General features: G+C 49.0%; 1 protein-coding gene across 12 annotated transcripts in view; it reads right to left on the reverse strand.

Moving 5' to 3' along the window:
* The window catches only part of EXD3 (exonuclease 3'-5' domain containing 3), a 214,431-nt gene that overhangs the window by 120,378 nt on the left and 66,892 nt on the right, over nt 1-27,161 (reverse strand). For all 12 annotated transcript variants that reach the window (XR_011155543.1, XM_069031640.1, XM_069031645.1 and 9 more), the window contains 5 exons: nt 19,452-19,505; nt 18,883-19,022; nt 17,938-18,038; nt 13,135-13,208; nt 11,907-11,945 (listed from right to left, as the gene is read on the reverse strand). Coding sequence is in view for 11 of the 12 variants with exons in the window: in XM_069031640.1 (XP_068887741.1) it covers nt 11,907-11,945; nt 13,135-13,208; nt 17,938-18,038; nt 18,883-19,022; nt 19,452-19,505 (408 nt within the window). In the remaining variant the exon portion in view is untranslated. The remainder of the gene's footprint in view (nt 1-11,906; nt 11,946-13,134; nt 13,209-17,937; nt 18,039-18,882; nt 19,023-19,451; nt 19,506-27,161) is intronic.

Genomic DNA, 27,161 nt, shown 5'->3' on the forward strand with positions numbered 1-27,161 from the left:
TCAACCACAAAAAACAACTCTGTAAAGAAGGTTAATCTCTCCAGAGATATCCCATCCTGCATTCTGAAACAGAAAATAGCTTTGTTTGTCTTTTTATTGAAAAAAAGAAAAAACCCAACATTGCTCTAAAGGGGAAAGGCTTCCACCGCAACAGCTCTGCAAGAGGCAAGAATGTGGAAACTTTGGCCCCAGAAGATGTGGGCACAGATGCAGAGAGCAATGTTTCACCAGGGATGACATTTCATGTGCTTTGCTGTCAGTAAATGAACACTTCTCAAGAAGAACCTGGCACGGTTGTTCTGACCACATCAGCGGCACCTCCGAGCAGGAAAGGATCCTATAGACCATGAGGCTTGTTTACATCCCTCTTGGAATTCTAGACATATCATACATTCTTTAATCCATAGGAGCACACAGAAACCCCTGACACCAACAACAACCCATGATTAAAGCTTTCCACAGTGACGGCTGCAGATTCCCTACCCGTAAATCCTGTTCTCACCGCCAAGGCTTCACAGAGCTCACACCAACCACGCAGGGCAAGCTCAGCAATGTCCTGACCGTAAGCCACCAACAAGTTCCCCATTGGTACCAATGATTTTGAAACCAAATATCCAATATCTCCTTTGGAAGTCACCCTATCCAACCCCAGATCAGTTTTATCTGTATGTGTTAAGCTGCATTTCAGTCCCATTCAATTCTGCCCTTTGCCTCAACATCTTTTCCCAAAGAGGGATGTTATTCACACCACTGACACTGGCTATTTGCAGAGTCAGATTTTAATTTAACTTTTGAATGTCTTGGCCAATTTCCCCTGTTTTCAAGTGCTTCCAGAATCAACAAAAACCCCTCCTGCTAGTGTAGAGAAAATGTCAAGGAGAATATTTTAGAGTCAGCAATTTTAAAAGGGGAAAAAGAAACCCAGACTTGAAAAGGACAAACGCCTGTCAGCAGTGGGGGGCACTGACAGCACTGCTGAATTCCCTGTGGTGTGGCAGGCGCAGACACCTGAGCTTAAACATTCCCTGAACATCCCATGAACATCCCACTGTGGTACTGTCACTGCTACTTCATTGTATTTGTGCTTGAGGTTTCTGCTTCAAAGTTTCCTTCATTTGTGCTGCATGGGGAGATGCTGCAGAGTGACCATCAGATGTCATTGAAGGGAACTCCTGGAATCATAGAATGATTTGGGTTGGAAGGGACCTTAAAGCCCATCCACTTCCAATCCCCCTGCCATGGGCAGGGACACCTTCCACTGTCCCAGGCTGCTCCAAGCCCCAATGTCCAGCCTGGCCTTGGACACTGCCAGGGATCCAGGGGCAGCCCCAGCTGCTCTGGGCACCCTGTGCCAGGGCCTGCCCACCCTCCCAGGGAACAATTCCTTCCCAATATCCCATCTAACCCTGCCCTCCTTCCACTTAAGGCCATTCCCTCTTGTCCTGTCAATGTCTGCCAATGTAAAGTGCCTCTCCCTCTTTCCTATAAATCCCCTTTGAGTCTCACTAGGCCACAATAAAATCTCCCTGGAGCCTTCTCTTCTTCGGGCTGAACATCCCCAGCTCTCCCAGCCTGGCTCCAGACCATCTCTGGACTCTCCAACAGGTCAATGCCTTTGTGGTGCTGAGGACCCCACAGCTGGACACAGTGCTCCAGGTGGGGTCTCACAGGTGCAGGATAAAGGGGGGAAATCCTCTCCTTTGGGTAAAAGATGCCAACTTTTCCCCCACTCCCTTCTGAGCAAGGTTCCCTTGTGAAAGCAGCAGTCACTCGGCCACGGCCACCGCGCACAGCCAGGACCTGAGAACAGCCTGAGAACAGCCTGAGAACAGCCTAAGAACAGCCTGCTTTCTCATCACTCGAGCTGCTCTCTCGCTCACAGGCACTGGCCGCTGAGATGCGCTGGTTTATGAAGTGGAGAAGCACCAAGTGGGCTGCACTGAGAGCCCAGCAGGCCGGCTCTCAGCGATCAGAGCCACGCTCCCGAGCCGGGAGCCCATTACCACATCAATGCCGGGGAAGTGGGCTTGATCCTCCTTCAGCGAAGCTTCGGCACTGCGGCTCCCTGGGGCACGTTCACACCACCTCGCCCCTGCTTTGGCAATCAGGACGCTCAGCTTCCCAGCCTCCCCGTGCTCCTCCAAAAGGCAATTCAGAGCAGTGTAACTTAGGATATCACTGGGAGGGATCAAGGCAAAGGCAACTCTTAAAGTCAGCTTGCTGTACTGGGGCTCCTCACAGGGAGCTGATTGTTCTGGGCGACCTGGAGGAAGCTGCTGGCTTGTGGTGAGCAGCTGAACAATATTGTGTGACAGGATGCATCTGCTCCACGTTCCTGTGTGTCTCACACCACCACGGCCAAGTGGCGGCCAGCAGACTCACACCACACAGCCTGTCTGCTAAAGCTCACCCCCACAGGGGCTTCAGGGGTCCCTTCCAACCCAAACTATGCTGGGATTCCAGGAGATGGTCACTGGGTTGGAGCACGTGGAGAGGCTGAGGGAGCAGGGCTGGTTCAGCACAGGGAAGGCCTGGCTGGGTGTAGGGGAATAGAATCCCCTCTTCAATTTTATCAGGGGAACCATAGAGCAGATGGAGTCAGATCCTCCCAGGAATTCCAGATAGGCCAAAAAGTAAAAATATGGGACAGTGAGAGTGGCTAAACACTGCAACAGGTCCAGAGGGGCAGTGGAACCAGGCAGGGCATGGCAACACCTTGTCCCATGAAGCTGGCCTGGCTCTGAGCAGGAGGGCAGAGAGGAGCTCGAAGAGAAGAGCTCATTTCAAACTGAAATGAGGCTCTGATTGTGTGATCAGCAGTGCCCTGCATTCCTCAGGCTCGTCTCCACACAGACGGGCGGCTTCTTGCAGCAACTGCTGCTTTCAAGTCCCAAGCACCTCCCGGGCGAAGAACACCCAGGATCTCATTTACCCAGAATACAGGATGGTCCTGATCATGCTCAACAATACTACACAGAGATCCAAATACATTTCCTGCATTGGGATTCCTTCCAAATTTTTTTAAGGCAGCCCCTGAGGGAAGTAATTAATTTTCAACAGATGAAGTCATCGTGTCTCCAAAATCTGCTCCTGCTGCCACAGATGTGAGCAGGTACAGAGTGGAGGGAAAGAACCAAGGCAGCTTTCAAAGGCAGATCTGGAGAGAGTATTTTCAAAAAACACTGAGCAAGAGGTTGAGACATTTCCTTTAGCACATTGTTGGACATCCTTCATGGGCCCTCATGCAGCTTCCACAGCCACAGAATGAACCTGCTGCTGGCAGCAGCTCCGGCACAGGGCACAGACACTTCCCTCCACAGAGATGAAAGGCTCCATACAGGATGTCTCACTGAAGGGAATCTGGCATGACCATTTCCAGATTTCACTTCAGTAGCTTCAGCAGTGGATATCAACGCTTCTTGTCTGGACAATGCACAAATAGACTGTCCTGAGCTGGGAGGGATGCACAAGGAGCAGAGAGTCCAACCCCTGGCCCTGCACAGACACCTCAACAATCCCTTCACAACTGAAGGTGCAATACTCTACAGGGACATTGCTCCCAAGTGCCCAAGGAACCGTCCAGCACAGAATCCCCCAGACACTTCAGGTCAGGCTTCTTGATAAAGAGGGCACCATGGTACCTCTGTGAGATAGCAGAGCTCATCCTGACGCTGGATCCCACTCCCCACTGACTGAAAATGCTGTCCTAAAAGATGAGCTTTTACTGCCCAGTTCGCCACCGCTGCTGCACAGAAGGCTTCAGGGAAGGGATCTTGACCCCTTGCTCCTGTCACTGCAGACTTCAGACAGATCCCCAGGGGAAGGCAGCCTGGGGCCGTGCTGGGAGCAGTCAGCAATGCCACTTGTCTTTGGGGCCACTGATCAATTCCTGGTCTTGTTCAGCAGTGTCAGCATAGCCTGACACTGTAAGGACTTGCCCAGATCAGAACCTCTTATCTGAACCCACAATTAAATCGTTTTCCTCAACTGCATCCCACAGCTCCAGGTATGCTGATACACAAAATCACAATCCACCTGCAACAGGGAATGGCACAGATGTAGCTCTGCAGTGAGCTGTAGTATCAGACTAACCCCATTAAAATAACCTTTGTTTGAAAAGTAACTGTATGACTTGCATAAACCCCCCAAAATACAGTTCCATAGCAAACAGACTAAGGCAACTTTACCCTACTTGCTTTTTCAGATATAATTTGTTTTCCCTTCTCTTCTCTGTGAAGTCTATCCCGAGGGTCTGTGCTTCCTCCCAAAATCCCCTTCTCACAACCACTGCAGAGGCACCTTCTGAATTCCAGCCTAACCCTGGCCCCAGAGCTGTTGAATATTATTCATCCCAGGGATCAGCAAAGGACCAAAGACTTGGTCTGAATACATAAGCCCCAGATTTTTGATATGCTTCCAGATTTCTCACACCTCAGTCCCACAATGGCAGGCTGGAGATATTTTCTGGGAGCACTCCAGCACTTGGCAAGACTGAAGATGAATGAGGATGGGGAAATTGGCCAAACTCTTTCAGAGCAGAGTAGTGTGTTACTTATCACAGTAGATGCTTTGTCTGAGCCCAGTGACACAGTGCATTGAAGACAAACTGGCAACCCTTATCTTCCCAGTGTATTTTGAAGTAGCATTTATCTCCCTGCCTTTTGTCATCGTGTCACACACACACGAACAAAGTGTCAGGGGCCAGTGGCAAATCCTGCTCTCCAGTTTAAGGAAGTGAAGGCTCCCATCGTGTACTGGGTGACCTGCACTGCTGCTGAGCCTCACTGAGCCTGGGCCTCCTGTGACCAAACATCGTTTCTCTGGTCTTTTCAGCCTCAGAAGGTTTTTACAATCCTGGCACTTCCATGAATGTTCTACAGAAGTCACCCTCCCAGAACTCTACTCTGGTTTGTATCCTGGAGCACGGAAGCCTGCACAAGGAAAACACAGCTCTCTGCTGAGCTCTGGGACTGCCTGAAGGGTGACAGTCCAATCTCAGCATTCCAAAATCCAGCTCAGCAGAAGCGTGTGACAGGGGCTGGTGCTGCAGGATCTGTCTGCAGGAATTCCACACAGCGAGGAGTTCCATGTGCTGCCAGGGCCGGCCTCACTGCGCGGACAGGGACGGAGCCCCGCGGCTCCAGGTTGCCACAGGGCTGCCACAGCTGCAGGTGTGTGAAGGAGTGAAACCACTGCCTCTGTGCTCCTGCTGGGACCTGAACTCACAGGGTGACACCTCACCCGTTTGTCGGGATGTGCGAGAGCCGAAGCCACCCCGACGCCTCCCCCCAGGGTTTGGAGCCCTGGCATTAACCAGCGTGCAATTAACCCACCAGTAACTCCAGTAAGTGTTCCCATACCCAGTCACATACATAATGAGAATCCATAGACTCAATTTAGGAAAAAATTCTCCTCTTTTCTGTTTAGGAAAGTCTTCAAAGTAAATAAGCAGAAATCCTGACAATGGAAATACTTGCTCAGGAGCACAAACTCTTCCCATCATTAGTGTATGGAAGAGATGCCCACAGGACAAACATGGGTTACCACTGATTTCTGTTTTGTTGTGCCCAAAGCTCCCTGGCTCAGAGCCAAAGCAATAATCAGTATCCGTGCAGGATCTCTCCCAAAAGCAAAGCTTGGCAGTAGATTTTTCTCTCCTTTAATCTCTTTTGGTACACTTCAGCTCCTGGTGGTTTTTGTTCTGAAGGAGAAATGCTTGAGAGGGTTGACTGAATGAACTCTGAAATTCACACCCTGGCAAATTGGACTGATTTCCTAAATCCATAATTACAACATTCCTCAGAGATATGCATTCTTTCAGAGCGAACAAGGGAAGATTAGTTTCCTGTTTCTTCCCATTTACATGACTTCTCCGTCAAGAGGAACTTTTTTTGTTTCTAAACAATCCTCTGTTTATGTGGTTCTCTTCTTGGCAGGGAACTGGGGAACTAATCTTGCCTAAAAGTATAATACAGCCAAACTATCAATTGCCAGCAGCCTGATTATCTGTGTGCAAGGCAGCTGATTTGCACAGGCTTTAGAAGCCAATATCTATCAGTGAGCACTCAGGGACCGATCGATTACAGAGGGTTTAAATAATCTGGGATGATTATGGAATGACTGGATCGTTTTACTGCTGGCTGGGTAAGAAGGGCAGAGAGGATCTCTGTGTGTGTGTGAAGGCTGAATTCTTCAGGGACAGTGGGCAAACAGAGCCCCCACGCCTGCACAGCCCCAGCTCACAGCAACTCCCACGGGGCAAGGACATCGTGGGGCTCCTGCCACGGAGCTGCAGGTGAGAACTGCTCCCACCTGCAAACAGAGGATGTGCAGAGCCCTGTTGTTTGGTTTGTTTTGGTTTTTATCAGTGAACCCATCCTCTCTTTCTGTGCTACCCTGGGAAGCACCAAGCTCCATGTCCAATCTTTCCCCCTGCCTTTCCCTATTTGGCTGCACAGGCAAACGTCAGTGCTCTTGACAGGGTTCCCTTGGTCCTGGAGCAACAGGAACGTGAGGATTTGCCTGTTAGAAGTGAGCCTGTCCTCATTTTCACTCTGTGGGATACAAACAGGAGCTGGGGTTGTTCAGCTGGGAGAAGTGAAGGCTCTGGGGAGACCTTGTTGTGGCCCTTTGGTACCTGAAGGGAGCTTATAGAAAAGACAGAGAGTGACTTTAGACAGAGGGAGACAGTGACAGGGTGAGGGGGAGCAGCTTTAAACTGGCAGAAGGGAGATTTTCATTAGATATTGGGAAGGAATTGTTCCCTGGGAGGGTGGGCAGGCCCTGGCACAGGGTGCCCAGAGCAGCTGTGGCTGCCCCTGGATCCCTGGCAGTGTCCAAAGCCAGGCTGGACATTGGGGCTTGGAGCAGCCTGGGACAGTGGGAGGTGTCCCTGCCCATGGCAGGGGTGGAATAAGATGTTCTTTAAAGTCCCTTCCAACTCAAACCAGTCTGGGATTCTGTGACTTTAACCCTGTAGCTGCTGCAGTTTTCAGTCAGTAACAGGTATCCTGCACACTACTCCTGATGGTGATTTCAGGACCTGGTATGTTCCACACATTCCTATAGGGTTTTGCATGATCATCATTCCTGTATCGTTTCCTACTCCTAGGATGCTTTTCCCACTTGGCAGAACTAAACCTCCCCCAGCACACCCCAGTGGAGCTGAACAGCTCACTGATGCTCTTAACTCCTTAATCTAACCCTGACCTCTCAACCCACAGCCATAAGCCAATTAGATCTTCTTTATACCATACCAAATCTCCTCCTGATGAAGCTGTGCTGCCGAGTGAATGCCTGCTAGTGACAGAAATGTAATTACAGTGCTTAGCAGCATGCTGGCCCTGGCTGGTGGCAGGGGGCTAAGGTCAGAATGCATCTCTAACACACCAAAACAATTTAAAGGAGATTTTTTCCCCCCAGTGTGTTCTCTGCAGTTTCCTCTCTTCACTCTCCAGTACTTAATTCGTTTGCACAGTAAGGCTATTTGGCCATCAGTTTTAAGACTGAGGTCCTGAGCTTTCCAAGGATCCCTTGCCAAACCCTCCCTGAAGCAGAATCAGACACCCAGCTCCTGTCAATCCCCAGCCTGGCCCTGTAAATCCACACTTCAGTAAATGGGGGCTGATTTTCCAAAGTTATTGAGCAAACACATCTTACATCACTCCACAGAAATTTTTGGCTGACTTTTAAAATTATTTTGGACATTTTTGACAATTTGGTAGATTGGACAGCAAATGATGGCAGCTTGTCTTGGCTCCTTTGTACCTACTGTAATATTACACCAGAATTCATCAGCATCTTTGTGCGTAACCACAATTTATTTATCTAGCAATGGCTGGATCTGTTATAAATAAAACTACCACAATTACAGTAGACACACCAGCCCTCCAGGTCTTACAGAGAATTAACACAGCCTCAGCCATGCAGGAAGGAGCTGGAAGTATTTACATTTAACTGTACACGTCATCCTTTGATAGACTCTCCTTTAGCTGGGGAGGCACGGAACACGCTGCATGTTTGGCTCTTCCCGTGTGCTTCTCCCACAGCAGCTGGGGCTTTATTCCATGCAAAGTTCCCCTTCCTTTTAGTCCAGCAGTGCAAACTTCATTAGCACAGGTGCACATTCGCCTGCTCTCCAGCCTGAGAGCAGAACGCAGCTGCAGAACTGAACCACAGGGTCACGGAATCAGAATATCCTGAGCTGGAAGGGAACCACAGGATCATCGAGTCCAACTCCTGGAATTACAGGATGCTGCTCCTGAGACAGGCACAGATGTGCCTGTTCTCTGCACCAGCCCCATCAGTCATCCTTTTGCTTTCCAGGAACTCTGGTGTTATTTCAGCTTCCAATCAATATATGACCCCACTGACAAACTGAACTGAAGAATGGAAGGAGATTGATACTTTGCCTCCCACTTTTCTGCCTACTACAAACTCTAGTTTGTCCGTGGTTTAATATTTCCTTTAAACCATGTTGTGGCTGTGTGTTCTCCCCAGAGACCTCCAACAAGAATAGTGAATCCAAAGAAAATGGCACAGGGAAAAAGCAGGAGGAGTGTCAAAGCACTGTCACTCCCACTGAGCTCCTGTCAGTCCCTGAACAGGGGACAAAATGCAGGGACAGGAATGGAAGGAGAAATGGGAGCAGCAAGTGGACACTGGGGGAAGAAAGGCTGCCAGTTCTGACCCGAAACAAAGCAATTCCCCCAGTCCTGACTTCCCAAGAGAGACAGCAGACCTCAAACCTGCAACTAGTCCAGGTATAAATACCAGCTGTTCTGCAAAGGGGAAAAGGAAAAGCCAAATCAAACCTCTTTTTGGCAATGGCAGCTGTTAGGGAGTTGCTTAAATCTGTGGAAAGATAAATGGAATTCTTTTGCAGATGGTTGAAGTGGCAGACTGCAGGCAAAACCAGATCAGGAGCAGCTCCTGCATATTCACACACCTCCCCATACTGGGAGCTACTGGGCTCCAGTGGCTCAGCACCTCAGCACAAGCACCATGAGCAGCAGCACTGGTGGAACCATGATCATTTATTTCAGCTGATGATTCCTTCCTGAGACTTCTAAGGCCAGAGGGAGCAAAACAATCACCCACTGGTTTAATTTCCTGCTAAAGAAGTCTGTAAGTACTAACAGGGGACTCCACACATCAGCTGGTTAAACTCGTTTGCGTTTCCACCTTCCAGGAAAAGAGCCAGTCTGGATTTGACATTTGAGTGATGAAATCCATCCCATCCCTGAATAAACACTTCACTCCAAGCAGAGGGAAAGATGATTTTGTGTGCAGCCTTCTACTGAGAGACATGTCAGTTATTAATCACCTCTGGAGCATCATTCCCATCTGCACTGCACACACTGCTTCACTCCCTGTGGATATTTAGTTCCTCACACTGCAGAGATGTTGCTCAAAACAACTGGAAAGTTTCCCTTAAGTCAGGGGTTCCAGGGAAGGACACTGGATGTGGGTATTTGCAAAGTGGTCTTTTTGACTCCTTGTCCTTAGTCAAGACTCCCCAGAGCAGGAGTCCTGGCCACAAAAAAAAACACTTAAAAAAAATAAATTGCATTCTGCCCTTCAAATTCCCCCTAAAAATTCTCTCCTTGAGTGTAACAGCTATTACATTTTATTCCAGAGGTAGCTGAGTTTTAATTGAGGTCAAAATGGTCCTGTACAGAAAGAATCTTGGCATCAGCCACTGTCATTTAGAAATTAATTGGTCACATAAATAAGACTACATCAACTCCTTGCTGCAGTATAAGGTAATTTACACCTATTAAGTACCAGGAACTGTTAAAAGTTTTTCCAATGTATTGCACAGAAAGAAGGGCAGATTTCTGAATTTTATCTGAAAGCAGCATAACAACCCTTGAACTGTAGTGGAACTGGAGTTCTGCATTTCCTAGGAATTACCAGCAACTGACCCCTGCTCACCCAGAGAAGGAGCTGGCACAGTGCTTGATTTTCATGGTCAGAAATTTTAAAATAAATAAGTTATCTCAGTGTCCCAACTGGAGGAGGACAGAGATCAGCTGCAGGCTCTCCCTGTGCAGAACATGGGAAACAGCTGCCCCCAGGGCCCATCTCTGCATCCCCACAAGCCCAGAAGAGCCTGAGGAGCTGCACAACAGGGGCCTGAGGAAAATGAGGGCACTTTTCTGGGAGGTGCAGCCCTGTACCCCCCTCTCAAACCACACACCAGGGTCAGAGGGGCCCCAACCAGTGCAGTCAGGGAATGGTAGAATGGTGAGGTGGCACTGGATGGGCTTTAAGGTGCCTCCCAACCCAAACCAGTCTGTGATCCTGTGATTCTCTGAAGCTCTGAGTGAACTTTGAAACTTTCAAAACCAACAAAGTCCTGAACAACCTTAGTTTTTGCACTGAAAACCAAAACTTGCTGCAAGATCCTTCCTTTATTCCCTCCTTCCCCTGAGAGCAGCAGCCACCAGCCTGCACAGGTTGTTATTTCAGCTTCCTGCAGATGCACAGGTACAGATTCCCATCACTTTCAAGTGATGCCAGAGACAGGGATCTCTGATAGCACCGAGCCAGGCTGATAACAGGCAAGTTTCAGCACCACTCGGCTGATAATTACACAGTTGTGAAAAATACATCAGTTGGCAACAAGCAGGAAATACAAAGTTTGCAGTCCTTTGGAAAGCAAAGACAACCCTCTGCCCCAGTGCAGGATGCAGCTCTGTGCTCTCAGGGCTTACCAGGCACCACATGTGCCCTTCCCAGAGATATCCTGAGCCTGCTGCCTCCAAAGAGGGAGACAGGGGAGCTTCATCCCACACTCTACCATCAACAGAAACCCCTTCCCCACACACACCAAAGCACATCCCCAAGTGAGAATCATGGAATCTCCTGAGGGGAAGAAACCCCAAGGATCATCGTGTCCAGCCCCTGGAGCTGCACAGGAGAACCCAGCAGTCCTGGTGCTTTGCTGGTGTGTCCAAACAGTGCCTGAGCCCTCAGATCCCTGAGCTCATCAGCCTGGCCCACGACCCCTCAGAGCCCACACCGACCCTTCAGATGGATTTTCAGAAATCCCTAAAGGCTGCAGAATTCAGCCTGAGAGGGGTTCCACAACAGGAGCAAACACACAACGAGGCTGCAATTCCACAGGGGAATCATGGACACATAAATAACCACTACTGTGTACCACCGTGGAGTTTTTGCTGTGTCATTGCCACATTTGTATTTTTTGTAGGATCAGGCTAAACCACGATTGCCTGAACTCTTTTGTTTATACATCAAGAAACACCCACCGTGCTCCCTTCTCCCCGTGCTGTTAAAATGACTTGTGTCCTGCAGCACAAGACAGAGACATCACAACATCAAACAGTCACCTGCTGAAAACGGTCAGAGCATGCACAGGGAATCTAACATTTACCCCAGCTTCCTCACACACCTTGCTAGCTGCTGAAGAACAGGCTCTTTTCCCCCTTCCTCGTCATTAATCAGTGTAAATACTTGTAGTGTTCACTTACAAGTAAGTGCAGGAAAGTAAAAGAATGTACTTGGTAATCTTATCTAAATCACAGAACCACAGAGCCATGGGATATCCTGAGCTGGAAGGGACCCACAAGGATCATTGAGCCCAACTCCTGGACCTGCACAGACACCCCAACACTCCCCCCCATGCATCTCTGAGAGTGTTGTCCAAATGTTCTAGCTTGGCTCCAGCCAAACTAAAGCATTTTCAAAGACATAAAAGGAATTACAATATAAGTGTTCTCCCCTGCCCTTCCCTGCATTTACAGTTTTGCTTCCAAAGTGTTGAGAAAGTGCAGAACTGTGATAGCAGGACTACAATAGCCAGAGCTGGATATGCTGAACAGCTTAAAATAACCTCCAAGCAAATAACCCTGCAAAAGCAGGAGAGGGAAATCCACACTCACCTGAATGTGGTCTGCCCAATTCTCCTCAGTCATGGTTTTCTGAAAAGACAACACCACTCCTGAGCCATCTTAGGAAAGGGAGGATGTTCCACACAGCAAACTAGAAATGAACACCCCGTTGTCCCCACTGGCATCACCTGAGACCAAGGAATGCACCCCGAGCATATGGGGCACCTCAGCTCCTCAGTGTCTCCACCTGGGCATGGCAGAACAACAGAGCTTGGAGGGGGAATGCAGGGAACTCTCACAGCACAGAACAGAAAGCACAAAAATCCATATGCAGCTTGTCCCCAGAGTGTTCATCTCTCCAGGCAGCCCATGGGAGGGATCTCGGGGATCATCTGCAAGGCTGAAGCCTTCAGAATATAAGAATACAGTTTTTCTCAACAGCCAAATCATGAAAAATCCTCTGGAATCGTGAGGTCTTGGAAAGGAAGCTGATAAGTTCATACTCCCATTCTAATGCAGTTCAGAGCCAAACCTGGGGAGAAGGTCAGGATGGGACCTGCTCTCCACTCTGCCAAGAACTGCACGAGACCCACCATGAGTCTCCCCCCAGAGCTGGCAGAGGGGAACAGGGAGTGTCAGAGCCACTTGTATGGAAAGGTACAAGAGCAAACAGGGAGTAAGAGCCTCAAAGAAAACAGCTTTGAGATATCCAAGCATGTAATTTAAATATTAGTGAGATAAAGGAGCCATTTAACCAGAGCTCAGGCACAGCTGAGAATGGTAAACAGAGAGCACCAAAGAGCTCTCAGAAGAAGGGACTGTGTCCAGAAACAGCTGCCAAATGTACCTTAATGGAAGTAACTGGCCAGCTTGGACACTTTAAATCAAGCAAATTCTCCAAAACAAAGGAAGTGGAAGGCCAGAGAGAGCAGAACACCAGATCACGAATCCATTTCCCTCTGCTAAACAAATACACCTGGAGAAATGCTCTTTGCTCTCTCTGTGGATGACCAAGCTCCCCACAGTGATGTCATCCAACACTACAGCTCAGAGATGCAGGAGGCTGAAGTGCTCCATCCTCCCCAGCTCCTCTGGCAGCGGGTTTGGCAGGCAGCAGAGACAGATCAGAGCCTTCCTGATGGACTGGGAGGGCTTGGGAGCAGAACTTGTAAAAAAACTTGATCATAAGCTGTTGACACATTTTGATTATCTCAATTAAGTTATTCAAAATGTAAATGTAACAAAAATCCTCATTCCACGCACACCACACAGCACATACCTCAACAAATCTCTTGTAAAAGAGGTAATTCAGGGTTCTCAAGTGCCGCTGATTTATGACATTAGGGCAGAGAGCTGAAAGAAGGAAAAAGACATTTAAGTACACAGCATTTCCTGGAAGTTTTACTGTCTAGACATTACACTTTTCCTTCCCCAGCGTCAGATTGGGTTTGTGGAAGGCAGGATGCCCTCACACTTGGAACAATGAGGGACAGACTCACACATTGTCAGCTTATCTCAACTATAAACTGTTATTTACACTTTCATCCGTGATTAGCAATGCTAATTCTCGGGTCTGATATCTCTGCCTCCACCACCCCTGAGCGATAAGATCCACTCCCTGGTTCAATATGCTCCACAGTCAATGACTTCACACCTTTAATTAGGCAGCATCCTCACATGGGCACCACCTCAGTCTCTGGAGGCTGCATTCTTTCGGGTTTAATTGGACCCTGTGCTGTTAATTCATTGAAGCAGTTGTGAACAGCTCACTCAGGATGTAAACTTGTGGCTGAAGTTTATCCGATAAAACACAGATCCATGAAAGAGACTCCACATCCACACAAAGAGGGTGGGGAATATTGTTCTGCTGAGCTAGCAAGCCACAGTTGTTGTTATTATTTTTATTGCTGTCATCTTCATTAGATATGGCTCATTACAACTGCAAAACCCAAGATCTTCACACAGCACCTTGTTTTGAAATCCAGTGCAAGGAGAGATAAAGGCAGGAGATAAAAGACAGGCACTGGCATTAGCACAGGTATCTGTCAGCTCCTGCTGGATGCCGAGGTGCCTGTACAGGGAAAGGCTTCACCAAAGCCTTCCTTGGGGTCTCAGTGGCTAAAACCACCTCACTGGGAGCCAGAAGGAGCAGGGCCAGCAACCAGAAACAGTCACAGAGAACAGGAATGGGAAAATTCTCTGTAGCCTCCCTTGAATTAGGACCCACAGGGAGAAACTGATTCCTTATCCCTCTCCATGCCCCACACAGGGCATGCCCGAGAACTAAAACCCACGAGAACAAAGAGTGATCTCTGGATACCAGAGCCTGGGATCAGAGGGGTATGGATTTATGTCCCACTGGTTGCAGCTGCTCCTCAGAGTGCCCTGAAGCATCACCTCAGAACCTAAACGTTTCCATCTCAAACAGAAGGTTAAAGCTGGTATTTGTAAGTTAACCTTCCACAGTGTGACAACAGATCCTTCCCCCCAAAGCATCTGAGGAAATTACTGTAATTATCATGCAGGATATTGCACCAGTAAATATGGTGATCTTTCCTCTGGATATTATCCCAGTATCTGGAGGAGAAATCATCAGCTCATGGAAAGAAACACTCTCTAAAGAATGCAAGATCAACGTAAAAATTAGTAACACCACCACCTGACTTGAAGTTTTCAAAGCACTTCAGACAGAACCATGGCATGACCCCTCCAGACCACTCAAAAGATCCATTGAACAGCTTTTTTTTTTGAGCTTCTGAAGGAAATATCCAGCTGTGGCTCACCTGTGCCAATGTGGGGCCAGCTATGGCTCACCCGTGCAGATGTAGGGCCAGCTGCGGCTCATCTGTGCAGATGTGGGGCCAGCTGTGGCTCACCTGTGCAGATGTGGCCGAGCACTGCCAGCTGTGGCTCACCTGTGCAGATGTGGGGCCAGCTGTGGCTCACCCGTGCAGATGTGGCCGAGCGCAGCCAGCTGTGGCTCACCTGTGCAGATGTGGGGCCAGCTGTGGCTCACCTGTGCAGATGTGGCCGAGCACTGCCAGCTGTGGCTCACCTGTGCAGATGTGGCCGAGCGCAGCGCTCTCCTGCCCTCTGCTGCCCCGCAGCGCTGCGCTCCCGGCAGCGCGGGGCCGGCCGGGGGCGGTCACACGGACGGAAATCCCACGTTAAACCAGACGGCCAACTGGGTGCTCAAGCGAGGGGAGCATTGCTCTTGGGTCACGTTAAAAACCTTTGGAAGCCCATGGCAAACACTCGCTCACAGCGCTCAGAGCTGGAGGTGCTCGTGTGTCCCTGCCCCGGCACAGCCCCACCGCTATCGGGGCTCTCAGGTGCCACCTCTCTCGCCTCTGTCACTCCACTCTCACCTCCCTCACTGGCACGGAGGCACTAAGTCCAACAGACGAGGCTGTTACACTTCCCAGAGCAGGATCTTTTCTACCTCAAACTTGATAATTGTCAATGAAAAACATCACTGATCTCTCTGTGTGTCCTGGCTGTGCCAAACCACAGCAGAGAACAGACTCCACCATGTCAGCCCTGGGAAGGGGCTGTTCCCTCACCTCTGAGATCTGTTTTGACTGAACCTTGCATTTGTAAAGTCGATCTCACAGGGTCTCCAAAGACTGTTAAGTAATTAGCTTGGAAAAGCTACAGGCTCGTTAACCCACAGCACACTGACCCAGGTGTGAGGAAAGACTCAATAAACCTCAATTTCCTCAATCACACACCACTTCTGCCCAACTTCTTCCTTCCCCAATAAGGGTAATTAAATGAAATCCACACACAGTTTATTGGGACACCTTTGGGACTCAGCAGAAAATCTCCCACTTCCATGCCCTGTTTGGGAGTTAACAGGAACACAGCTCTGAAAAAGAACAGGACTAATATAAGAGGATGGCTGCTTTTTTTTTTTCCCCTGAGGTGTGAGATCTTTTTTATATTGGGCCACTCCTCCTATCTGGCTCCGAAATTTAGGGCTGGCAGTTCCCAGGAGTGTTCCAGATCTCAGTTGCTGATGGACACCTCAGCCTTGCTTGGCAGCCAGTGAGATTTACTGTGAGTGGGCAAGAGTGAGCTCAGGGAGTGCAATCTCCAAGTTGATTTGGAACTGCAAGAACTGAGTCACACATTGCCTTCTCATACCCAGAAACCCCATCCTCCTCCAGCCCTTCTCACCAAAGCCACTTCCCTCCCTGCTGCTGCTCTCAGGCTCTCACAATGAGTGGGAGCCACAGGGAGGAGGAGACTGAAAGCAGCTGCAGCATCAGACAAGCCCAGGTGAGGTGACAAGAAGTGTGAGCTCTGCCTCACCACCAGCTTCTGGGGGAGCTGCTCAAAACAAGATAAACGAGTGTTTCTTTTATCTGTATGTTTTGCCCAGCCTGCTGACTTTTTGTGTACTTTTTTCTCCCAGTCAGACTTGCTTCCACTAAAGAATGGAGAAAGAACACCCAGAAATTCAGCAAAAGGGAGGGAGAGATGGGAAGACAAAGAAATTCCAGCCAATTCAGTTGCAGCACAACCAGCACTAAGGCAGCAATTCCTCTGCAGGTATCCATCCCCTTCCAAAGCACTTCAAAGGGGACTGACAGCCACAGTTCAGCAATGTGTGAATTCCTGCTCACAATTACACTGGCACGATGTAAAAAATAAACCCCAACTGTCCTGTATGGGGCTGGGACAATCATCCAGCACTGGCCTTAGCTGAAGTCCAAACCAGTTGCCAGCATCTCCTCTCACACCAGCAGAGCTGGGCAGCCCTCCTGGGCAAGGACTTGCCCTGCACTGCAGACACTGCAGTTTACATGGGAGAAAGGTCTGGAAGGACACCTGTCTGGAAGGAATGGGATCTGTATTTACCTCAAGGAACCTCCTCACCAGTGAATGGCCATTATTATCAGCAGCTACAACATCTGAAAGCATCACCAGGTCGAAGCACACTGCATCCCACAGAGCACAGCTAAGCCCTACATGTGCTCCTCTCCTAGATTTTTCTTTTCTTTAATTATCATTTCTCAGGATTTTGCATGTGAACAGTTATATCATTTCACCTCCACCATTGTATCATACCTGTGGTGGAGCTTTCATAAGGAAAGGGGAACATCTAATTTCTATTTACAGATCATCAAAGACAACACAGCTGACTGAATGCCCAACGTTGTCAAGGAGGGAAAACTACTGAAAACTAATGAACTCCTGGGAAGCTTTTAATTTCTAAATAAACCATCCCCATATGTCTCAGCTTTCCCACCAGCGTGCTGGGTTTAATTATATCCACTTTTCCTCCAATGAGAGTTTGCAGGGTTTCTCTTGTTAACTTTTGAACAGCAGTCTGAAGATGGGAAGATTAATATGCAATAGTGTTGGTGAGAGGTGTAATAAGCCCTCCATTTGTGGTTAGAAAACCCTTTTCAGTCCAAGAAAAGAGAATTGCAAACCTTGGGTTGATGATGGGAACCTCTGCAGGGTAAAAGCTAACGGTACACCTAAAGGGGTCTGGTGCAAGGCCCCAAAGAGAAGGAAAAATCCACAGTCCCTGCTAAGAACCAAAGCAAAGCAGATTTTGTTAGAGAGCTGCTGGTGAAGTGATGGAAAGTGTGCCACTTCTCTTGCAAAGCTGTAAGAGCCTTAAAATTCACCCCTACCAACCCTAGTTTATGCAAAGAACACAAAGGGCTGAGGCTCCTGCTTCCCAAGGGTTATCTCCTCCCAGCTGACACACCCGCAGCTCAAGAAAACAGATCCCCAGTGAATAATGACTTGCCTCTTATGTGAGAGGAATGGAGTCATAACTCAGAGCTGACCATGGTGTGTTTATGCAGAGCCATGCTGAGGTCAGGATTTATTTCAGATCATGGCAGAAGCAGTCTATTAGTCGCCAGCACTTCATTCTTCGACAGCACAAAGTGATAATTCCCATAACTTACCAGCTTTGTTTTTCAATATCATTCATTAAACCCTGAAATTCCTCAGGATAAATGACAGCAGAGATTCCTTGATGAACATGGAAGAAGACAAATGGACTCTGCCTGTTCTTTATTACTGAGATAACTCCACAGTATGTTGCAATATCCCATACCTGGGTCAACGTTGAATCTCTCCAGGAGCCTGAAGACCAGCTTGCTGAGCACTCTGCGGTTAAATTTTTCTGGTTTGTACCTGGACAGGCCTTGATATGGTCTGTAACAACACCAGAAAGACACACCTGTGGCAAAAGGATGCTTCCCAAATAGCAGCTATTTAACAGCAGAGGGACTGGGGTTTGCTGGATGTTGGTAAGGGCAGGCCCTGCCTTCCCCAAGGTACAGTGAGAAGTCAACAGCACAACCACACAAATTTCAGTCGATGACTTGAAGCAAGTCCAGAGGCTCATTTTAAAGAAAGTGAGCAACCCCTTTTCATCTCTTTTACAGAGCTGACAGCAACTATTGCAGCTACAGCGTGACTCTGACTGTGCTGCTGGCTCTGAGTGACAGGAGTTACTCGAGTGAGAGGCAGCTCAGAAATGAAAGCACACATCACAGGTTGATGAGCACAGGAAGGTTAACCACTTGCACCTCTTGTTCTTCTGCCACTTCATCACAGTGTTACCTTCCTGCCAAACCTGCACAACTGATACTGAAAGTCACCCTTGTCTGCAGCAAAGAAAGAGGGGCCAATTGCTCCAACCTCCATGGGAAGCTTTGATACTGCTCTGCTGCTGGGGTGTCCTGCACAGGTTTCATCTGCACTCCTGGCAGGAACAGAGCATCTGTCAATAGCAAGGATTACTCTGTCCTACAGGCTGGGGTGTTGGACAAGGCTCTGGCACAGCCACCAGAATTTTCCCTTTTTCAGCCAAAAAGTCAATATATTGCAGTCCCTTATGCTAGGACACGATCACAGCCAGCCAACCAGGGGACAGACACAGACACAGCCAGGGGACAGACACGCTGTGCTCTGATCCCAACACAACCAGGGGACAGACATGCTGTGCTCTGGCAGCACCGTGGCCCCAGCTGTTCAGAAGGACAAGTGTTTCTACCTTGTGATGTCTCTGATATTGAAGCTGGGGTCACACCACATGTCCAGGGTCTGCAAGAGCTTCCTCTGGAGCTCAGGATATTCTCCCACATAATCTTCCACCAGGTTAGCTTTATCCTGGAGCAGCAGTGGGGTGCACATCTAGGAGAAGAAATGACAATGAAAGCACCGTGCCCTGCCTTTGGTCCCCATGGAGCACGAGAGCAAGTCCCAGCCCTGCCCAAGCCACCAGTGCAGCCTACAAGAGTGCTGTGACATTTGTAACACAAATGTGAGCAAAGCTTCAGTGTGGCAAGGTACTGATCTCTGCCTCAGTGATGAGCACAGCCAGGATTTGTCACAGCGGTGGCTGCAGCCAGAAAAGCTGGGCAGGAGGTGGAATGGGGTCTAACAAAACACACTCTGTGCCTAACCTTGGTGTAAAGGTACATCAACAACACAACAGGGACTTCTTGGGAATGCAGCAAAGCCTCAGGTGAAAGGCAGCAGGACTTGGAGGGCCCTGATGGATCTCCTGCTGAACAAAAGGTGGATCTGATGACAGAGGAGCCTGCAGAGAAAATGACTCACCTTCTCTACATCTTGATCTGGCTGTAATTTCAGCTTAATACTCAGTATGGCTGCCTAGAAAACATGAAAAAAGTTGTGTATTCAGAAGAATCCTACAATGGATAAATGGGCATTATTCCAAAGTGAAGTAAAAATGCTGTTATACACATTTTTAATGTGTTAATTGTTTCTGTTGCATTGTCAAGCCCAAATCCTGCAAGCATTTGGCCACATTCATTCCACAAATGTACAAGAACACTCCTGGCAGAGCTGCATATCCTGAGCAGCAACAGCCCCGGAGCAAAAATTAAAGATCAAGTAGTTGGGCAAAAAGAGTGAAACATTTGGACAAAACCAGCAGGGATGGATATTTCCTATCAATTCAGGGTAAAAAGCACCTGACCCACCACATCTTTCCGAGCTAACTTCAGTCTCACCTGCCTTTGAACTCCCCCCATCACTGGCAGCACGTGTTCTGCAGAGCCAGACAAGCACCACAGACACCTCAGATCATCCCTGCTCACAGCAGCACCAGTGGATTGCGTTCCTTTCTGGGGAATTCTTGCCTGTATTTCACCCACAGCATCACAGAGTGCGCAACAGCAGGGAACCAACACACATCATGGAAGCTCAGCTGCTCAGTCCTACTGCCCCAGTTAGCAGTGGGAAAACACCAGTTTGTTCTGTTTGTTTTGGTTTGGGTTTGGTTTTGGGGAAGTTTGGGTGGTTCATGTTTTTTTTAACACTGCTTCATTGGAAGTCCAGGCTTCATCTTCGAAAGAGAAATCAAGAGAAGAGCTTTAAGTGACAAAACCAGGAACCTTCATTAACACAGAGACTGAACAGAAAGGCACAGGAGCATTGCTTAGCCCAGCTAACCCTCAGCCAAACATCTCCCTTACTCCAGACTTTATAACTATTCCACAAGTTAGAGGCAAAGAGCTGCTTCTTTTGTCTCACATTATCAGCTTAACATCACAATCTTCAAGCTGAGTGATTATTCTCCAGTTGAAGGCTGCTACTTCTGGTGTGGACCTGAAGAAGGGGTTTGGGTTTCCAAAGCTTTGGGAGCTGGTTTTGTTTTCCTTCCAGCTCCTCATTTTGCTGAATTAAAAGAAATCATTAAAAAAAACTTAAAAAGGCAACTCTCAAAGCCTTGTTTCACCATTTGATCTCATTAGTACCTCCTATTGTAGCCTTAGTTTTAACTGCAACATCCAACAGCTCCCTAATGGCTTTTTAATGTTCAGATTAACCTAATTGCAGCACTGTTATCTACGTGGCAGAGGTTTATCTCCAGCTCTACTAACTGTACAGGTGACTTAATCAGATGAACATGCCTGGTGTCAGGTTGGGTTTTCCTCTTTCCCTGGTTGGATATTCCACCCTGTCCCAAAGGGTGTAGAACAACAGATGTTCGTTTGTCCAAAGTGTGGGGAGCCCTCCCTTCCCTGCCCAGGGCTGGCAGACTCAGCTCCCCCAGCCCAGGCCTGGAGGACTCCAATCACACAGAGGTTCATGGAATCATTACTGTTCGAAAAGACCTCTGAGATCACCAAATCCAACCATCAGCCCAGCACCACCACAGCGTTCACTGCCAAACCACGTCCCCAAGTGCCACAGCCACATGTTTTTTCGAACACCTCCAGGGATGGTGACTCCATCTCTTTGGGCAGCCTGGCCCAGTGCTTTACGTAAGCTGGTTTTTAACAGCAATTTAACATCCTCCAGCTCAAGCAGGTAACAGAGCAGCAGAGCAATGGTGCTGCTGGCAGAGCCTCCCCGCAGCAGGAACACTCCCGGAGCAGGGCAGCTGCCTTGTCCGTGCCTGAAGCTACACATGGAAGGAGAAGCATGAGCTGGGCCCTAGGAACAGGCACCAGGCGGGATCAGGGTGCAGCTCCAGGGGCTGGGCTGAGCGGGGAGGCCAGCAGAGATAACATCAGCCTGTTTACAATGGGAATAGTAGGAGAAGAGATACGAGTAACTGTAATAAAGATGAAAGTGCTTGGCAGCTGTGTCTGTGGTCTCAACTCCGAGCTATTTTAAGATTTTGTTTTGTTATTATCGTGTTTTGAATTGTTTCAGTCCACAAACAAGTTTTGTGTAAAACGACCCTATTTTTAACAGTCTGTTTACAGCCGATAAGATCTCCAGCAAAGCAACACCTCATTCACAGGCTCATTTTGACTCAGAAAACAAACACTTTAATGAGGCCGAGCAGGCTGTAACCGAACGGGTGAGAAACCCCCTCCCCAGCCAGAGCCAGCATTCCCCATCTGCGGCGCCGGGCTGGAAGGCGAGCCAGGGAAGCTGGAATCTGGCAGTCCTGTTCATCCAGCTGCAGATCCTCGGGCTGGATCAGCCGGGCTACACAAATCCTGAACAGCAGGTACCCCCCACTTCACCAGCTGATCAGTAAGAGCCAAAATCCGAGGCAGGATGCAGGAACATGGGGAAGCTCTGGGGAATGCTGAGCTACTGACACCTTATCAAGGTCTACTCACCCCCTCAAACTCCAAAGAGAACGTTATTGTCATGGCTGGTGGTACAGGGAGCCTTTGCACAAAAATACGTTTCATCCACAGAGAGTTTCTAGCACAATCTAATAACAGCAATAATTATCATTACTGCTGCACATAACAGTTCAAGCTGTACTGAACCCCCGATGACAGCAGACCCGGGGGAGGCTGGTCCCTCTCTTGCCTTGAACCCCCAAGTGTACACGGGAGAGGGATGTGGTGAATGCACTGCTTAGTGCAGGAGAAAAGCTAATGGCCATTGCCTGATCCAAATCCTGTCCAAGCTCTGGAGTCTCCTCATCCTCAGGGAGCTTTGGGCCGTTCTTTGACTTAATGATGGTGAATGTAGAAATCCTATCTGGACGTTTTGTAATAGTTTTGTCTCCCAAGGATAAATACCTCAAATATAGCAGAGGGCTGGTTGAGGCTGGGGCAGAATTCAAAGCTGGGCAACACTCCATTGAATTCTACCTAACCCACGTGTAGGTGCATTGACAAAGGATGGGGGAAGCTTCCCAAACCTGACGTGTTCAGGCCCAGCTACGAGCACCAGAACACTCCTGCAGTCACACGAATGCAAGCCCACGAGCATGGGAAAGTGGGGAGTGTTCTGGAGCGAGCACAGCCCAGACACTCTGCACCAATACCTGCTGCTCTCGGCTTGTTTTGAATGCAGTTGGCTCTGTCTCATCGAAAAATGACTATTCTTTCCACGTACAGTACGAGGTGCAGGAAGCCACACAAGATCTTATCAGCAAGGGCATGTGCACTTGGGTGGTGTCTGCACTGACAATTTCAGCAATTTTCCCACGGTGGGGTTCGCAGCAGAGGAAAAACCTCGTGCAGGAGAACTGCTGGAGTGCTGAGGCAGGACACACCAGCAGTTTCTGATGAGTCCTGCACTTGGCTCTGCTGTGAGCGAGCTGGGACAGCACAGATGCAGAGTCTGTGCCTGACTTAGTGCACTATTTCTGAACACATGGTTAGGGAATTTCTGAGAACCCAGAGAATAAACCAAACAACAGAAGGAGAGTTTGCAGAGGAGGAACCAATGTCAACTCCAAGAAAATCACAGTGATCAAAGCCTGGATAATGGCAGAAATAATGGAGTAAAAGGCACACCAGGTATTAATCACTGGGCACATCTGTTTTGTGTTTTGGAATCACTCATTTCAAACTTGTGGCTAATCAGCTTTGCTGAGCTCTCAGAGTGCATCACTGCACAGTGGATGACATCAGGTTCGATGGTTGATTGCTTCCTGCTCAAAGGGCACGCCGTACACACAGCTGGCTGTGGGAAGGGCTGCAGGAACCAGGGAAACACAACATTCCTCAGGCCCACACTCAAGAGACCAGGAAAGAGTGAGACCATCAACATGGAGCAGTGACAGGTTATTCTCAGCGAAAGAATTTGAGGTAGAGGGAGAGAAGTACCAGTCCAGGTTGGAATATGCACAGGTGAGGGGAAGAGGGAAGTGAAGCCAACCCTCTCTGATTTATCAGCGTCCCTCAGGTCACTCAGCAGTTTTACATGGGGCTGAACTGCTCAGGGCACCCACCTCCACCAGATCCTGACTCTGCACAGCTGGATCTGCTGCACATCCCCAGGGCTGTCCCAGAGCCCAGAAACGCTGGCAGTAGGAGCAGAACTCTTCCATCTCATTTGTGACTCCCAGTAATGTTGAAGCTCCTTCCCCAGCATTCTCTGGGCACAGCCCAGGGCAGAGGTGGCTCTGGAGGCCAGGAAGGGCAGCAGTGGCCCATGGCCCGTGGGTTGGCTCCCTCTGCTCCACAGGGGCATCACCTGGCAGGCAATGGGCCACTAAAGCTGTCCTCCAGCAGCAGGGTAAGTTCAGAGGAAAAATGGGTAGACACTAAAACATCATCATCTTTACACAAGAAACAACTGCTGTAACATTTTCCTTGGGCTTCTTATCCAATATGATTCTTGATTTAAAAGATAAAAGGAAATACAAATGCACACACTTTGAAATACACTAAGAGCTGAACAAGTCTTTGTATAATTAAGGTGATGAATGGGATAAGAAGCAATATCAGAGACATTTTCCCTGGCCTGAGAACAGCTCAGAAAAAGCCAGAGTGAAGAAATCCAAAATCTGATTATCCATTATTGTGTTCAATCAATGCTAACACTGATCTCTACTGACAGATCTGCAAAGATACACCGTGTGTAGTGCAGCACCATGGATGAAGCAGGGCTACAAACACCAGCATCCCTGACTCTGTTCAGAACATCCCTGCACTGAAACTGAAGGTCATGGTGGGGATAGAAAAGTCCATTTTTACACTTTTGAGTATTTGTTCTCCTTTAACTCTGGTGAACCATCCTTTCTACTACGTCTGTAGTAGTATTGCTGACAAAAACTTGCAATTCTGTGTCTACACAGCTTTTTCGCTGGGTACTCCAACATATTTTATGTCAAATTTTAACTGAACTCTACCAGATAACCCACATTATCTTAATTGAAAGAGCAAACATTAACCAAATTTAACATATGAGCCATCATTATTTCTAAAAATTGATGGATAAAACATTAGAAGAAAAAATATACTCTACTTTTGAAAACACAGAAATTTGAACAGACAGCAATTGAAAATCCTGTTAAAAATAAAATACTAATGGCTGCATCCAATATTCTTGTTCAAGAACCAAAGCGATGAAGGGGAGAGAAACTCTGCGAATCACCAATACAGAGGCTGGAGTGGGAGGTCTCTCAGGCCCAAGAATATTTCTGGTTGTCAGAGGCTAAAAAGATTATTTATTGTTTCCTTCCTAAACCCAGCTCCACTGCCACCTGTTCAGAATTTACTATAAAGCTGTTAAACAAGACGAGAACTTTGATGCTGACTGTGAAAACAAGTTTCACTGTATCTGACCCGAGTAGCACTCACTGCTGATCCAGAAGCAAAGGAATTTGATTTTTTTCTCTAAGCACAGCTATCTTTTTACCTTTATAAGCTGTTTAAAAAATGTAAATAAAATAACTCAGTGGACAATAGAGGGCATTCATCCCCCAGAAAGACAGCCGCCACCCTTAGACATGAAATATCGCAGCACATTAAGTCATGAGACCCTGCTAATCAAAGCTGACAGGGCCCTGAATGTGATTTCTGCTGAGACTTAGCGATATCATGGGGCACTGAAGCATGCACAGCCTGCCAGACTGCCCCTGTTCATGTGACAATGGCTTTTATTCCCCAAAGGGGCCTGCGAGTGACAAGAGTCCCCTTTGTCTCCGGGCTCCCGCATTCGCAGTGCAAGAGAGGTTCATTCAAGCAGCCCCAGACACTCTTTGAAAGGCTGAAGTGTAACATAAGATGACCATGAAACACTAGCTTGCCTTCTGCCTACCCCTCATTCTTCTCCAGCACAGCCTGGCCTATTCAGGGCCTCTCGCAGCCCCGCTCGCGCTGCATTACCCCCGGTCTGCTGAATCCCGGCATTGTCCTGGGCACCCAGCACCCTTCCCACACGAAACACCCATGTCCTTCCCACACCAAAACACCCAGAGCCCTTCCCACACCGAAACACCCGTGTCCTTCCCACACGAAACACCCAGAGCCCTTCCCACATGAAACACCCAGCACCCTTCCCACACCAAAACACCCATGTCCTTCCCACACCGAAGCAACCATGTTCTTCCCACACCAAAACACCCATGTCCTTCCCACACCAAAACACCCATGTCCTTCCCACACCGAAGCAACCATGTTCTTCCCACACCAAAACACCCAGAGCCCTTCCCACACCAAAACACCCATGTCCTTCCCACACCAAAACACCCAGAGCCCTTCCCACACCAAAACACCCAGAGCCCTTCCCACACCGAAACACCCGTGTCCTTCCCACACCAAAACACCCAGCACCCTTCCCACACGAAACACCCATGTCCTTCCCACACCAAAACACCCAGAGCCCTTCCCACACCAAAACACCCATGTCCTTCCCACACCAAAACACCCAGAGCCCTTCCCACACCAAAACACCCATGTCCTTCCCACACCAAAACACCCAGAGCCCTTCCCACACGAAACACCCGTGTTCTTCCCACACCAAAACACCCAGAGCCCTTCCCACATGAAACACCCAGCACCCTTCCCACACCAAAACACCCATGTCCTTCCCACACCAAAACACCCATGTCCTTCCCACACCAAAACACCCAGAGCCCTTCCCACACGAAACACCCGTGTTCTTCCCACACCGAAACACCCAGAGCCCTTCCCACACCGAAACACCCAGAGCCCTTCCCACACCAAAACACCCATGTCCTTCCCACACCGAAACACCCAGAGCCCTTCCCACACCAAAACACCCAGAGCCCTTCCCACACCGAAACACCCAGTGCCCTTTCCACACCAAAACACCCATGTCCTTCCCACACCAAAACACCCAGAGCCCTTCCCACACCGAAACACCCATGTGTAGGGTATGCCCAGCCACTGCCCTGGAGGGACGTCTGCTGAGATAAGGAGATGGAGCAATCTCCCAGCAGGACCCCCCTGGGAAGGCAGCTACTCTTCAGTTACGGTGAGAAAAAGACAGACCCAGAATCTTCTGGGAGACCCAATGCAGATCCTTTGTAACCCATTGGCCTTTACCCTCTGGCACCCACCCCTGTATCCCTATAAAAGCTAAGGCCTCTGCCCCTGCGGGAGAGAGCGCTCCTCCCTGGCCTCCCCTTCGCCGGAGTACAGACCAGGAGTATGGACCAACAATAAAGCTCCTCGTGTGGAACCAGCCACACGAGCCTCTCGTCTCTCTCTCTGGTCTGGTCTGGACTGGAGGCTGCCCTGCAGAGCTGAGCTGGAATCACGAGCTGACAATCACTAAAGAGCTGACAGCCTCTGCAAGGGCCCTCCTGCCAGCAGCTGAGGGAAGACACCGGGCCTGGGGAAGGCGATTCCTTTTGGGACCATCTCCCCTGACCGGTCACCTCTTCCTGGGTCAGAGCTACTGACCCCTCACCAGCTGTAATACCCATGTCCTTCCCACACCACATCCATGCAGAGACCTCCCCACACTGCATTCATCCCAGGCCCTTCCCCACACCACAACCCCGGCTCCCATCGCTCTTCCCACAGCGCATCCATTCGGCAGCACGGCTGGGCTCCGGCACCACTGGCACAACCCAGGTGGAGGGTGGCATGGAGCTGTGGCTGGCTTTGGAGGGGTTCTGGGAAGGGG

The sequence above is a fragment of the Aphelocoma coerulescens genome, chromosome 17 (genome assembly GCF_041296385.1).
Source record: "Aphelocoma coerulescens isolate FSJ_1873_10779 chromosome 17, UR_Acoe_1.0, whole genome shotgun sequence".
NCBI lineage: Eukaryota > Metazoa > Chordata > Aves > Passeriformes > Corvidae > Aphelocoma > Aphelocoma coerulescens.